Raw genomic sequence first — 13,415 nt, 5'->3', positions numbered from 1 at the left:
TTTTTTCTATTTCTTACAATAGTTTTTGTATATTTTCCTATGCCTATTTAATGTGTATTTGTCTTATTCTGATGTGTGTGAATTGTTTTGAGCTGCTCTTTATTCGCTCTCTAGCAGTTTGATATCTCTCTCTCTCTCTCTCTCTCTCTCTCTCTCTCTCTCTCTCTCTGGGCCAACTTTAAACACTGTGTGGTAAGCAATACCTCCTACATATTATACCTTTAAATCAAGATTGTCATAATGTTATGATTGTAAACATGTCCATATGGTGTTTTTTATATGCTACAAAACATATCATGAGTATAATGAGCAGCCAAAGCCATGGCTGAACATTTCTGCCCTGAAACTGCAGAGTACCAATGAGTCTCTAAATTCCAGATTTAGACAACCAGGGCTACATACAGTGGGGAGAACAAGTATTTGATACACCGCCGTTTTTGCAGGTTTTCCTACTTGCAAAGCATGTAGTAGTCTGTAATTTTGATCATAGGTACTCTTCAACTGTGAGTGACGGATCTAAAACAAAAATCCAGAAAATCACATTGTATGATTTTTAAGTAGTTCATTTGCATTTTATTGCATGACATAAGTATTTGATACATCAGAAAAGCAGAACCTAATATTTGCTACAGAAACCTTTGTTTGCAATTACAGAGATCATACATTTCCTGTAGTTCTTGACCAGGTTTGCACACACTGCAGGAGGGATTTTGGCCCACTCCTCCATACAGACCTTCTCCAGATCCTTCAGGTTTCGGGGCTGTCGCTGGGCAATACGGACTTTCAGCTCCCTCCAAAGATTTTCTATTGGGTTCAGGTCTGGAGACTGTCTAGGCCGCTCCAGGACCTTGAGATGCTTCTTACGGAGCCACTCCTTAGTTGCCCTGGCTGTGTGTTTCGGGTCGTTGTCATGCTGGAAGACCTAGCCACGACCCTCAATGCTCGATCTTCAATGCTCTTACTGAGGGAAGGAGGTTGTTGGCCAAGATCTCGCGATACATGGCCCCATCCATCCTCCCCTCAATACGGTGCAGTCGTCATGTCCCCTTTGCAGAAAAGCATCCCCAAAGAATGATGTTTCCACCTCCATGCTTCACGGTTGGGATGGTGTTCTTGGGGTTGTACTCATCCTTCTTCTTCCTCCAAACACGGCGAGTGGAGTTTAGACCAAAAAGCTCTATTTTTGTCTCATCAGACCCGATGACCTTCTCCCATTCCTCCTCTGGATCATCCAGATGGTCATTGGCAAACTTCAGACAGGCCTGGACATGCGCTGGCTTGAGCAAGGGGACCTTGCGTGCGCTGCAGGATTTTAATCCATGACGGCGTAGTGTGTTACTAATGGTTTTCTTTGAGACTGTGGTCCAAGCTCTCTTCAGGTCATTGACCAGGTCATTGACCAGGTCCTGCCGTGTAGTTCTGGGTTGATCCCTCAACTTCCTCATGATCATTGATACCTTGATCTTGAACTTTTTCCATTTTCTAATAATTGCGCCAACAGTTGCCTTCTCACCAAGCTGCTTGCCTATTGTCCTGTAGCCCATCTCAGCTTTGTGCAGGTCTACAATTTTATCCCTGATGTCCTTACACAGCTCTCTGGTCTTGGCTATTGTGGAGAGGTTGGAGTCTGTTTGATTGAGTGTGTGGACAGGTGTCTTTTATACAGGTAACGAGTTCAAACATGTGCAGTTAATACAGGTAATGAGTGGAGAACAGGAGGGCTTCTTAAAGAAAAACTAACAGGTCTGTGAGAGCCGGAATTCTTACTGGTTGGTAGGTGATCAAATACTTATGTCATGAAATAAAATGCAAATTAATTATTTAAAAATCATACAATGTGATTTTCTGGATTTTTGTTTTAGAATCCACCTCTCACAGTTGAATTGTACCTATGATAAAAATGACAGACCTCTACATGCTTTGTAAGTAGGAAAACCTGCAAAATCGGCAGTGTATCAAATACGTGTTCTCCCCACTGTACATCACATGAGTAAGGAACCAATCCCGTCAACTTGTGGTTGGGGCATATCAAAGCGTAACTATGGCAGTGATTTTGTATTGTTCAAAGCAGCAGAGGCCTAGATATCCTGACTTTTAATCCCTTTTGTTTCAAACACTGAATCCTACATTTTCCACACTTCAACCCTTATCATTCTTTTATTAGACCCTCTTTGTCTGGTAAATGGCTATCTCTCGACCAACTCCACACCTCCAGTTTGTAATGAAAGTTTTTTTGGTATACATTTGTAGCCTACAAGTCGAGGGTTATCTTCTCAGACTTGATACGGTTCGTCTAGAGCCATAGTGGACATTATACAACTGCTTCACGCGCTGAGAGGTACTAGCAATAACTAGTAAACTAACTTTGACAGTGCCCCTTCTTTAATTAATGTAATTTTAATTTAAGGTTTTAAAAACATTAACTTTAATAGCAGTAACAGTGGCACCACAAATGTAATCAAATAAACTGGAATTCGATTAAAAAATGAATGAATACATGTTATTAATGAAACAAAAGGCTCGCCCTGATCTACAGTATATATCATGCATGTTGAGCTGTTTTTCCTCCTACCAGGTATGGAATCCAGCAGCTCTTTGACCAAGCTGGCGTGGCCATAGTATGCTGCCAGGATGGCTGGGTTGCTGTTGGATGGCTCCTGGGGCACAGAGATACGGGCTTCTTTCAGGAGGTAACACACACTCTGCAGATCACCATGTTGAGTGGCCAAACACAGGAGACGTAACTGTAACAACAGGTAACACACACACACACACACACACACACACACACACACACACACACACACACACACACACACACACTGAGACATAGGTTGATAACTGGTGTTTTTTTGGCACTTGAAAATGCAATAATAAGGCCTCTAATATAGGCTTTGGCACAATCCCATAAAAAAGGGGGTGATGCCTCTGGAGCTGAGTTTCTGTCTAAACAGAACTTTAGTTTGGTTTTAATAAAAGTAAAGAAAGCGCTGAATTTATTCTTAAATATTCACGGTTCTACCGGAGTTCTATGAAAAACATTTTACACCATGTCTTGCTCATTAGCGCCTCGCCAAGCTTTTTTAAACTTTTGATTTACAGTAATCTCAAGACATACACAGATGAATATAAGCATACATCTCACACTGTATGTTTCAGTGAAGTGTGGGTCTACTTCTAAACAAACTTAAACAAGTTTAGAGTTGAGACAGTTGCTAAAGTGTAAAAACTAGGGTTGCCCCGATTGATGGGCCGCTGATTTCTATCGGGTGTTACCCAGTAAAAAATATGCGATCAGAAGATTGACAATAATGTTCATAATATGGTATAATTACATTGCATATATTAGTTGTCCTTTTAGACTTAATGTAGTGTACTTGTTGCATTGCTTGCCTTGGGAATTCTTTGTACTACTTGAACTTGTACTGTTGATTGAACGGGAAATTCAAAGGTAGCGTTCTCGAACTGGAAGTACCGGCACTACTTCTCGCTCATTGAAATTAAAGGCAACAATGTTTATGTAACATGCACGCTATGCCCAGGAAAAAAGACTTTATCCACGTCTGCCTCAAGCAACTCGAATCTTATGAAGCACCTCACATCAACACATGCTAACACGACACTTGTTGCTGCTGCTAATCCAACCCCAAACCCAAATGCAGCTAGCGTCTTCAATCAGTTAATATAAACATCTTTGACGTTAAAGATGTTATAGAACGTAATAGCGTTATAGAACATAAAAAAATAACGTCACAGTTACTTTGCTGAGTAACTAATTACTTTTACAATGTGGTAACTGAGTTACTAACTCAATTACTTTTTGGGAGAAGTAATTTGTAACTGTAACTAATTACTTTTTTAAAGTAAGATGACCAACACTGGGCATCACTAGTAAAAACTAATCTCTTGGTTTCTGTTGGAACAGTGTTGAGCCTCAATGACAACAACAGCTTCAGACTTGAATAGAAGTGGACACATTCTCCCTGCTTAAGTCTCCAACATAAATAAAGGTAATAAAATTAGTTATCTTGTTCACTGATCAAGGGGGACTGGTTTTTCAGGTTTTACGCTCCTTCCTTTAACACTGTCAGTTTGGTCCATGATGGCAGAGATACGCCAAAGTATTACATTTTCTATTTCCTCTAAACCAGTCGACAGCATAGAACACTTACACCAAGTGTATCACACATTGTGTGGGTGATTACACTAAACGTGGGATGAACTATCAGTTGACTGAAATTTGTTCCAAAACAGGATGACCCTCACTACTTGAAGCAGGCTCAATTTAGTCTTATAGTGTGAGCTTGAATTGACCTTTATGGAAACACTTTAGCCCCAACTGATTTGTTGGGTTCATTTAAATCAGGTGTAGGACTTTAATGCATATTTTTTTAGCATGGTTTATGGAAAGGGGCTGGGGGAAGGATGCATTTCCAAATAAAGACATCAAGAGCAGCACATCCAAACACTCCTCATAACAAACACAACAAACACAGAGCCCTGCACCACTGCAGGGAACACTCTGTATCTCTAAATAATGCAACTATAACACAGGATAGGAGCAAAGAAAAAAACTGTTCTTTTTGGAGAATCCCATGTCCAAGAGTTATTTGGTAAATGAGCTGAGTCATTAGTACAGGCTGATGTCACCATAACAGCAAAAGCCATCAGATCAATGTGAATGACATAAACAGGAAAGTCTTCTTTTAACTCATAAACAAATAAAGATTGAGTGTCCCTGCAAACTGATGAAAACAGAATGATCCAACTCACAAAACTTCCTTTGCCTTTTTTCTTATTTTCTTTAATTGGTGTTTGGTGTTCTTCCAAGGACATAATGAGCTCAAGTACCAAACCTAGTTTAGTCCCTTCTTATATTTGTTCCACTGTGTGTAATACTAAACTATTGGTATATTTTGGCTCTGATGAAAGAGTGGCTGATTTATACCCTGCTTTCTTTTATAAAAGGACAAAACACAGACATTTTAGTTTCATTTTAAATTTGAGAGTTTCTTCACAAAATGCTGTTTATCAATGTAAATATTACTTAGAGTAGAACTACATGAAGCAGGTAATTAAAAAAAAATCTGGCTCCTCTGGCACCACCTACAGCCTGTAGTGCGATTTGCAAAAATCCACAGCTCCCTGTTCAGATGCACCAATCAGGGCAAGGGGGGTGTCTAACTGCATGTCAATCACTGCTAATGCACACGCATTTATTCTCCCTTGTGGGGGGAGGGACTTAGGAGACCGTTTTGGACTTTAGCGGAAAGGGGGGAGGGACTGAGAAGTTGTTGATGTTCATTTTTTTATTTTTTTTTTAAAGTCCTGGATCTTCGCAATCCTACCTACAGCACCTTTAATATGTGTCCCCCTAAAAGCCCATTCTGAGCCAGGAAAAACCCTGAATTCACACTAGTCATTGGTGCCCAACCAACATCATTTACGATATAACTCTTCCACACTAATTTACTATGTACAGTATGTAATCAAAGTACAAACATGTTTTTTTTTCTTCATAAAAGCAAAGCAAAGACTTGTCAGCGTATCACTGTGACCAGTTTCTACCCCACATTACACATAATTTTAAAGTGATGATCATAGTGCAACCAGCAGAGCAGTTGACAATGTGACTGTATACTTTAAGTGTGCTCACCCCGTTGATGTGGGGCATCCCTGCGCTGCACTCCACACAGCAGGCTTGTTGGATCAAATCCCTGGCAGCCTCCCCCTCTCCATCTTCATAGGCTGCCCGGATGTTCTCCAGAGTGGGAGAAGGAACCAGTGCAGAGCCGGGACCTGGACCCTCAACCAACGATACCTTGGCTCCCATTTCCTCCCCAGGGCCTGAGAGAGCAGAGGACAGACACAAGAGGGACAACAGTGGTCAAATGGGAGTTAAAAAGAGTATTTGTGAGGAGGAATGAAATCATAGAGGCTTGTGGCAGCATGCCAGGTTGAACACATCGTATTACTGTAGTCCTGTTAGCAGCATACGCCCAGTCACCTTATTAAATAATGTTTTCAAGGCATGAACTAGTAACAGCTGAATGAATTAGTGGCTGGTTACATTTGTGAAATGTTGAGTTTTGTGAAATGTTGTGTGTTGGGGAATGTGGTTGACATCAAAGGCCAAGTGCACCAGAAGTAGTGGGGTAGGAAGTAGGTAAGCTTTACCCCCTGGCCTGATTTGGCATAATGGCTGGTGTGATCCTATTGCAAGGTGTTCTCTAGTTTCTGAATGCCATTGTGTTTTGTGAAATGTCGTGTTTTGTGAAACGTGTTTTGTGAAACGTTGGGTTTTGTGAAATGTCATGTTTTGTAAAAGTCACAGAGATATATTCAAGCAGAGACTTTTACATCATGTCCTCATCTGCCTCACTCGTGTTTTCAGCTTTGGTCATTGGCACAGGTTTTTCCGACTTAATGAAATACATAACACAGCAGTGTGGCATGCATGGACATATATACCGTTAGGTTCAGAAATATTTGGATAGTGACACAATTTTCATAATTTTGGCCCTGTGCGCTTACACAATGGATTTGAAATTAAATCATTGAGATGAAATTATAGTGCAGACTTTCAGCTTTAATTTGAGGGTATTTACATCAAAATTGGAGGAAGGGTTTAGGAATTGCAAACATTTTCATACATAGTCCCGTCATTTCAAGGGACTTAAAGTAATTGGACAATTGAGTCAAAAGCTGTTTCATCCATCAGAGATATAGCAGAAACATTAGGAGTGGCCAAATCAACAGTTTGGTACATTCTGAGAAAAAAGGAACGCACCGGTGAGTAGGCCTGTCGCAATATGCAATAAATCAGATAATCGCATGATAAATAAAAATGAGTTCAATAAATTTTTAAATGGAAATTATCGCGGCCGGAAAAGTTTCCATTTTATTTATTGTTTTTGGTTGTGTTTGGTTTTTATTCAAGTGCATTTTTTTGTTAACAGACTGAGAGTCCATTTTATTTATTGTTTTTGGTTGTTTTGTTCATTTATTGTGGATATTTAAAATGTCTTCCAGTTCCATTGTTAAATATTCTTTAGAAATAAAAGTTTATGGATCTTTGAAAAGGGGTACCTGCATTATTATGCCATTATCATTGTATTAGATGAAAATGGTCTCAGAACGACAATATTATCGTTTATCGTAATCATTTCTGGGACAATTTATCGTCCAGCAAAATTTGTTATCGTGACAGGCCTACCGGTGAGCTCAGCAATACAAAAAGGCCCGGACGTCCACGGAAGACAACAGTGGTTGATGATCGCAGGATCCTTTCCATGGTAAAAAAGAACCCCTTCACAACATCTAGTGAAGTGAAGAAGACTCTCCAGGAAGCAGGCGTATCATTATCCAAGTCTACCATAAAGAGAAGACTTCCCGAGAGCAAATACAGAGTGTTCACCACAAGGTGCAAACCATTCATAAGCCTCAAGAATAGAAAAGCCAGATTAGAGTTTGCCAAAAGACATCTAAAAAAGCCAGCCCAGTTCTGGAACAGCATTCTTTGGACTGATGAAACTAAGATCAACCTGTACCAGAATGATGGGAAGAGAAAAGTATGGAGAAGGCTTGGGACGGTTCTTGATCCGAAGCACACCACATCATCTATAAAACATGGTGGCGGCAGTGTAATGGCATGGGCATTAATGGCTTCCAGTGGCACTGGTTCACTAGTGTTTATTGATGATATGACAGAAGATGGAAGCAGCCGCATGAATTCTAAAGTCTATAGGAACATTCTGTCTGTTCGAGTCAATCACCTGATCTCAATCCAATCGAGCATGTATTCCACTTGCTTAAGACAAAACTTAAGGCAGAAAGACCTGCAAACAAACAACAGCTGAAGACAGCTGTAGTCAATGCCTGTCAAAGCATCACAAAGGAGGAAACGCAACGTTTGGTGATGTCTATGGGTTCCAGACTTCAGGCAGTCATGGCCTGCAAAGGATTCTCAATAAAGTATTAAGAATGAACATTTTATTTATGATTATATTAATTTGTCCAATTATTTGAAGTCCCTTGAAATAAGTGGACTACGTATGAAAATGTGTGTAATTCCTAAACCCTTCCTCCAATTTTGATGTAAATACCCTCAAAATAAAGCTGAACGTTTTGTTTCTTTCAAATCCACTGTGTTAGCGCATGGGGCAAAATTATGAAAATGGTGGCACTGTCCAAATATTTCCGAACCCAACTGTATTATCTATGAGCATTTATAATAGAACATCAGCTAACGTAGTCTGTCATTTTAATGCTGTATTCTGATTGATTGATTGATTGGTTGGTTTGTAATGGCAGTCATCTGGTGACAATTTGGTCCTACATTTCTTATTCTGTCAGCGTTTTGATGCAGCCCTTCTTAGTTTCCAAAGCCCTAAATCAACCGCCAGTGACTGTGTCTCACAATGAGATGGGACCACTTTTTTCCACTGACAACCAGTGTGTTGCAGAACCTATTGTAATACGTTCCTTATAACCAACACTATTGTGAAGGACAGTATTGTATGGTGACTTACATTTACAGCATTTCAGATATCCCTAAATCACATTAGAAGCTTACAACAATGAGCTTTTCTCTGACACCACCCAAACAGGGCGATCAGACCAAAAATTGCACTGCAATGAAAGAGTATGGAGGGGGCATTATGTTTAAGGTACTGATAAAACGATGAAGTACTTAGCCCAGTTTGAGTACTAGATCCATGAGGACTATTAGACTGCACAGAAGTCATGTGTCAGAACTTTACAACTTTGGAAAGTCATTACGGAGACAATTATTTTATATTTGTTACATGCTCTATCATAATCAGTCAGATGTCGGGTTGCCTGGTTAGCTCACCTGGCGTGTGCCCCATGTACAGAGGTTCAGTCTTTGTCGCAGCGGCCGCGGGTTCGGTTCCGACCCACGGTTGGGTATACTTGTTTGTTCACATGCCGCTTCTTTATCTGAATTACCCTATGTGGCAAATTGTTCTACCATATATAAGTTAACATGTACATAAGACTGTGCTCAAACATGACCACAAAAATGCGCACAACCTAAACTTTTCATTCAAATTGTATATTGAATGTGCACGTGGGTATAGGCGTGTCATGGCTCTGGGTGTGCCAAATGGCCATGTACTTGACTAGATGAGTTGGTTTACTTTTTCGATTCATTTGAATAATACCTATAAATTTACTGCAGACTTTGACGACCTTTTTCTCAAAATTATGGCTCATTATGTAATTTGACGTAGTTTGCTTAAACTTTGGAGTACAAAAACAACACTGATATCATTACAAGGCTAGGAAATATCCTCTTTCCAAACTCAGAATGTGTTTCAGTGGTCAATGTGACTGAAAATGATAGATTGTTTACGGCTTGTACTGGACAGGAAGTCTTCCTCAATGACGCATACTTATATAAACTTTGACACTTTGTGTTCTATAAACAGTGCAGGCAGATCATGGCACTTCCTCAGGTAATATTAGGCCCATGCAAACAGGAGTCAGACCACAGCAGGTGGTTTTCTTTCTGGTTTCCAGCTGTAAAAGGTGTAAATATCATTGCACAAAATAAGCCTGTTCATTTAGAACTGACAGTTGGTAATTACTAGTTAACTCCATGGTTTTCTTTTTCTTGTTTTTGCACATCACACTGTATATACTGTAGATTCATTTCTTGGTAAATAAGATGAAACAGTTGCTCGTAACTCAAACACACAAACAGCAGTCAATGCTGGTAAATCTGGGCCTTACTGTCAGTCAGACTGGTTATTCATTTAGTCAGCGAACACTTCGGTTTCCTCTTGCAGCAGTGTTTCAGCTAAATGTGCCTGCTTCCTGCAGCCCAGTGGCTTTCCAATAAATAATTAAGACAAAGAGAGTCTGACTGGGCTGCTAAGGCCATATGAGAAAGCCTGAGGGAGTGAAACCATTAGACACAAATGCACCACCCATCCACCATCAATACTCCCCTAACACAGCCTTACACAACCTGTCTGGGAAAGCTAAAAGAAGACATTGAGAGGGATGACGATGCCAAAATCCCCTCCATTACTTAATTTTCCCTTACACTTGTCCATCTGGAACATACACTCCTGACTTCTGCTACATCAACAAAGTAAAAATCCCATTCATTTTCTCCACAAGGATTTTAATTCTTAGCCATAATGTCTGAATGTCTGTAGACTTACCACAAGCTAAGAGATTGTGAAACAAGGATTTATGCTCATGTAGAAGCCACAAGTCCATGTGAAATCAACCTTGCTTTGATAAAAACATGTTTTGTTCGCAATGTCATGGAGAAGTACTACACTACCCACGATCTTAAGCGTAACAGTGACAAAAATGTGAAAATCCCTTCCGAAACCAGAGACGTTCAAAAAGTGGGCAATCACTGTTGAGCTCTATAGTGGAGATATGGTTAAGTCTCCATGAGTGTGATTAGCAGTGGATGTGACTAGAGAGGAGGAGGAGACTTGAGAGGGACTAGAGGATCATCAGTTCACAATTTCCTAGAGCACCAACAGTCCAAAACGCAAAGATATTCAGTTTACCATAATGTAAGACCTGGAAATTCATTTGAGAAGCTGCAGCCATCAAATGTTTTTTGCTTGTAAAATTACTAAAGCAATGAATTGATTACAAAAAGAAGTTGTCGACACATTTCCTGTCAGACGACTAATGAATTGATTGACTAATCTTTTCAGCTCTAATGTAAATGCAGCAGAACACATTGCAATCTGAACGCTGTCAGATCAGCCAGACATTGTCTGGAGGCAAAATCCAAATGTTATCTGTACACTTTGGCCACATTCTTAAGAAAAATAAAAAAGGTAATCTAACTCCACCTCTTCCTGCTATCTTAAACTGCTTCGTCAAAAAGCTAAAGATTAGCTGTTAATACCAAATGGGCATGGGGGCCCCCCCCCCCCCCCCCGACCATCGCTGGTGCTAAGCCTTTTATTACCTTTTTATTATATAAATGATGGCAGAATGCATTTGAATGTGATGCAAGATAATAAATACATGCAGGATTCAGTTTAGAACAACAGCACTGGGGGCGCCCCCATTAAAAAGTGCTTTAAGCAGAGATGTATAGTAACGAAGTAGAACTACTTCACTACTGTACTTAGTACTAAACGGCTGTATGTACTCTACTGGAGTATTATTTTTTTTCTACTTCCACTTTTACTTGAGACTGTGTAGGTTACAGTGTGTGTAGTTACGTTAGTTACGTAGTTAGTCATGTAAATGTTATTGTATAAAGCCAGTGCATGGCCGTGCTCGTCCTCTGGGAGGGGTAGACAAGACGAGAGAGGGAGAGTTGCATTCTACTTCAAATTCAGTTTTTTTTAATTTATTTATTTTTATTCTAACTACTGCAGTATTAAGTAATAAGTAAGTAGCTTAAGGAGCTGCTAAACCACCTAATATAATCATATATTCAGTGGTTTTATTGGAGACTTTTAGCTCTCCACAATTTGTTAAATGCTGATTTACAAGGATTTCTATTTGAAAAAAACAAACAAAAACATTCTGCTAGACTTGAGAGAGTGATCAGTATTAAACAGTAGTTTATAACATGACCACCACATATCAGCAGGGGTTCATGGGTGCTCCTGATCAGTGTCAGTGTGAAGCTTTCAGGGGAATTTCCACCTTGATCATCTCAACACCAAACATTAACCAACGGTTTCATTTTCCCTCTGTCAGTGCTGGACCACAAGAAGGAGGCAGCTTCACATCCACTGTGGACAGAATTCCATCCTAACACGCACAGCTGGTAGCAACAACATTATTATTAACTAAATCAGCTGTCACACTCAACCGTGCACACATCCAATAGACAATATTTATATTAAAACTAAACTTTGAACATGTACTGGAAACAAATCAGTGGTGTCATTCTACTGATGAGAAGACTTACACAGATACTCTAATATCGAGACTTTGAATGTCTAACCCTAACAAAATGTATTTGTAGATATACATAAGGCAGTGCTTCCCCCCCCATCGCTAAAAATATTTGTATTCAGGATGCGCCACAATCAGCTGTTTCTCCGCGAAGGGATAGTCAATGAGACGACATAGCGACGATTCGACTGGGAGACTGGCACTCAAATCAGGCTCCTTAGATGGATTTGTGGTCACTACTACATATTTTCTCAGCTTTGTTTTGGTAGCTGTAGGGTTGTTGGTGTGGCTTCGCGGTCTGCTTTACGTTTAACTGGCAGTCCTTTCCCAAACTTGTCCATGCTTTTCTAGCAGTGCAGGGGAACAATGCATTATTAATTCATATGTAGCCTCCCTCAGCCCCCCGTTAAAACTCTGGTCCCCCCAGTTTGGGAACCACTGGCCTAAGGTATTTGAGTTGACTTGTTTTATAAAGTCAGATGGCTCTCAAAGATACCAAATGCTATTTGTAACTTTCAACAGCTTCATGTCTATGCATGGTGACACAGTGATCCTGAAGGCCAACAGACAAACCCACCACAAGCTTCCTCTTTTGATGAAACACTGCAGCTAAGAAGAGATCACTTACACTATGTGGGCTACTTCTGTAAATGGATGGTGTTAGTTTTACATTAATGAAGTGTGTTTTTTTTTTAAATTTAATTTAATAATAATAATCCTGAAGATTTTCATGAAATCAAACCCTCAGCTCATAATTTACCTATTTATGGTTATTTTTTTCCAACAATAGCTTTTCAGTGTATTTATCTGTAGACCAAATGTATCTGTAATTCGCTCAGTATAGAGTAGTTCTCAAAAATTGCAGTGTGAAAAATAAATTAAAATAAAGCACTTTATTTGTGGTCAATGAAATGGATATATAAATTGGGTATATCTAATGCACAAAATAGCAACTTTAACCGTACAGATGATGTCCTCCATCAGATTAAAGGGGGGCTTGTATAGTAATGTTGTGTCCGCTGGTAATGGAGATCAGTGGTCATCCTGACACGTCTTCCTTGTTTGCATCAGGTATCTCAAGTTTTGAAGACCGGCAAGAGTGACACCCCCCCCCCCCCCCAAAAAACAAAACAAAAAAAAAAACACTTCACCATTAAACACTTCATTTCCTGCATTCTGGTGAATTTGTATGCACCTATTTCTACCTTTTTCTGAATCAATTTATGCTGGAAATATATTTATGTAAAGGGAAACATAGATTACAATCCAAATATAAAAACATAATGGAATATATTGCAATAAGGCTCTCAGGCATTCTGTATTGCCTGCATCTATTTATTCATATCATAGCATCATTTACTCTTCCCTTCTCTTTTGCATCTTTTGTTGAGGAAGTAACCTCCTTAAATGTGCATATGACAATTACTCACCTCAATGATACATTAATTATACATACATTATTTCAATTTAAATTTATTAATAAACCCCTGGACTGTAAT

General features: G+C 39.6%; 1 protein-coding gene across 4 annotated transcripts in view; it reads right to left on the bottom strand.

Annotated features, from left to right (window-relative positions):
- Positions 1 to 13,415, bottom strand: part of lrrk1 (leucine-rich repeat kinase 1) — a 113,669-nt gene that overhangs the window by 76,906 nt on the left and 23,348 nt on the right. For all 4 annotated transcript variants that reach the window (XR_004896907.1, XM_031292688.2, XM_031292689.2 and 1 more), the window contains 2 exons: positions 5,657 to 5,847; positions 2,573 to 2,744 (listed from right to left, as the gene is read on the bottom strand). Coding sequence is in view for 3 of the 4 variants with exons in the window: in XM_031292688.2 (XP_031148548.1) it covers positions 2,573 to 2,744; positions 5,657 to 5,847 (363 nt within the window). In the remaining variant the exon portion in view is untranslated. The remainder of the gene's footprint in view (positions 1 to 2,572; positions 2,745 to 5,656; positions 5,848 to 13,415) is intronic.

This window comes from Sander lucioperca, chromosome 3, assembly GCF_008315115.2.
Source record: "Sander lucioperca isolate FBNREF2018 chromosome 3, SLUC_FBN_1.2, whole genome shotgun sequence".
In the NCBI taxonomy this organism is placed as follows: Eukaryota; Metazoa; Chordata; class Actinopteri; order Perciformes; family Percidae; genus Sander; species Sander lucioperca.
Note: the sequence above shows the minus strand (reverse complement) of the source record. Positions and strands in the feature narration are given on the sequence as shown.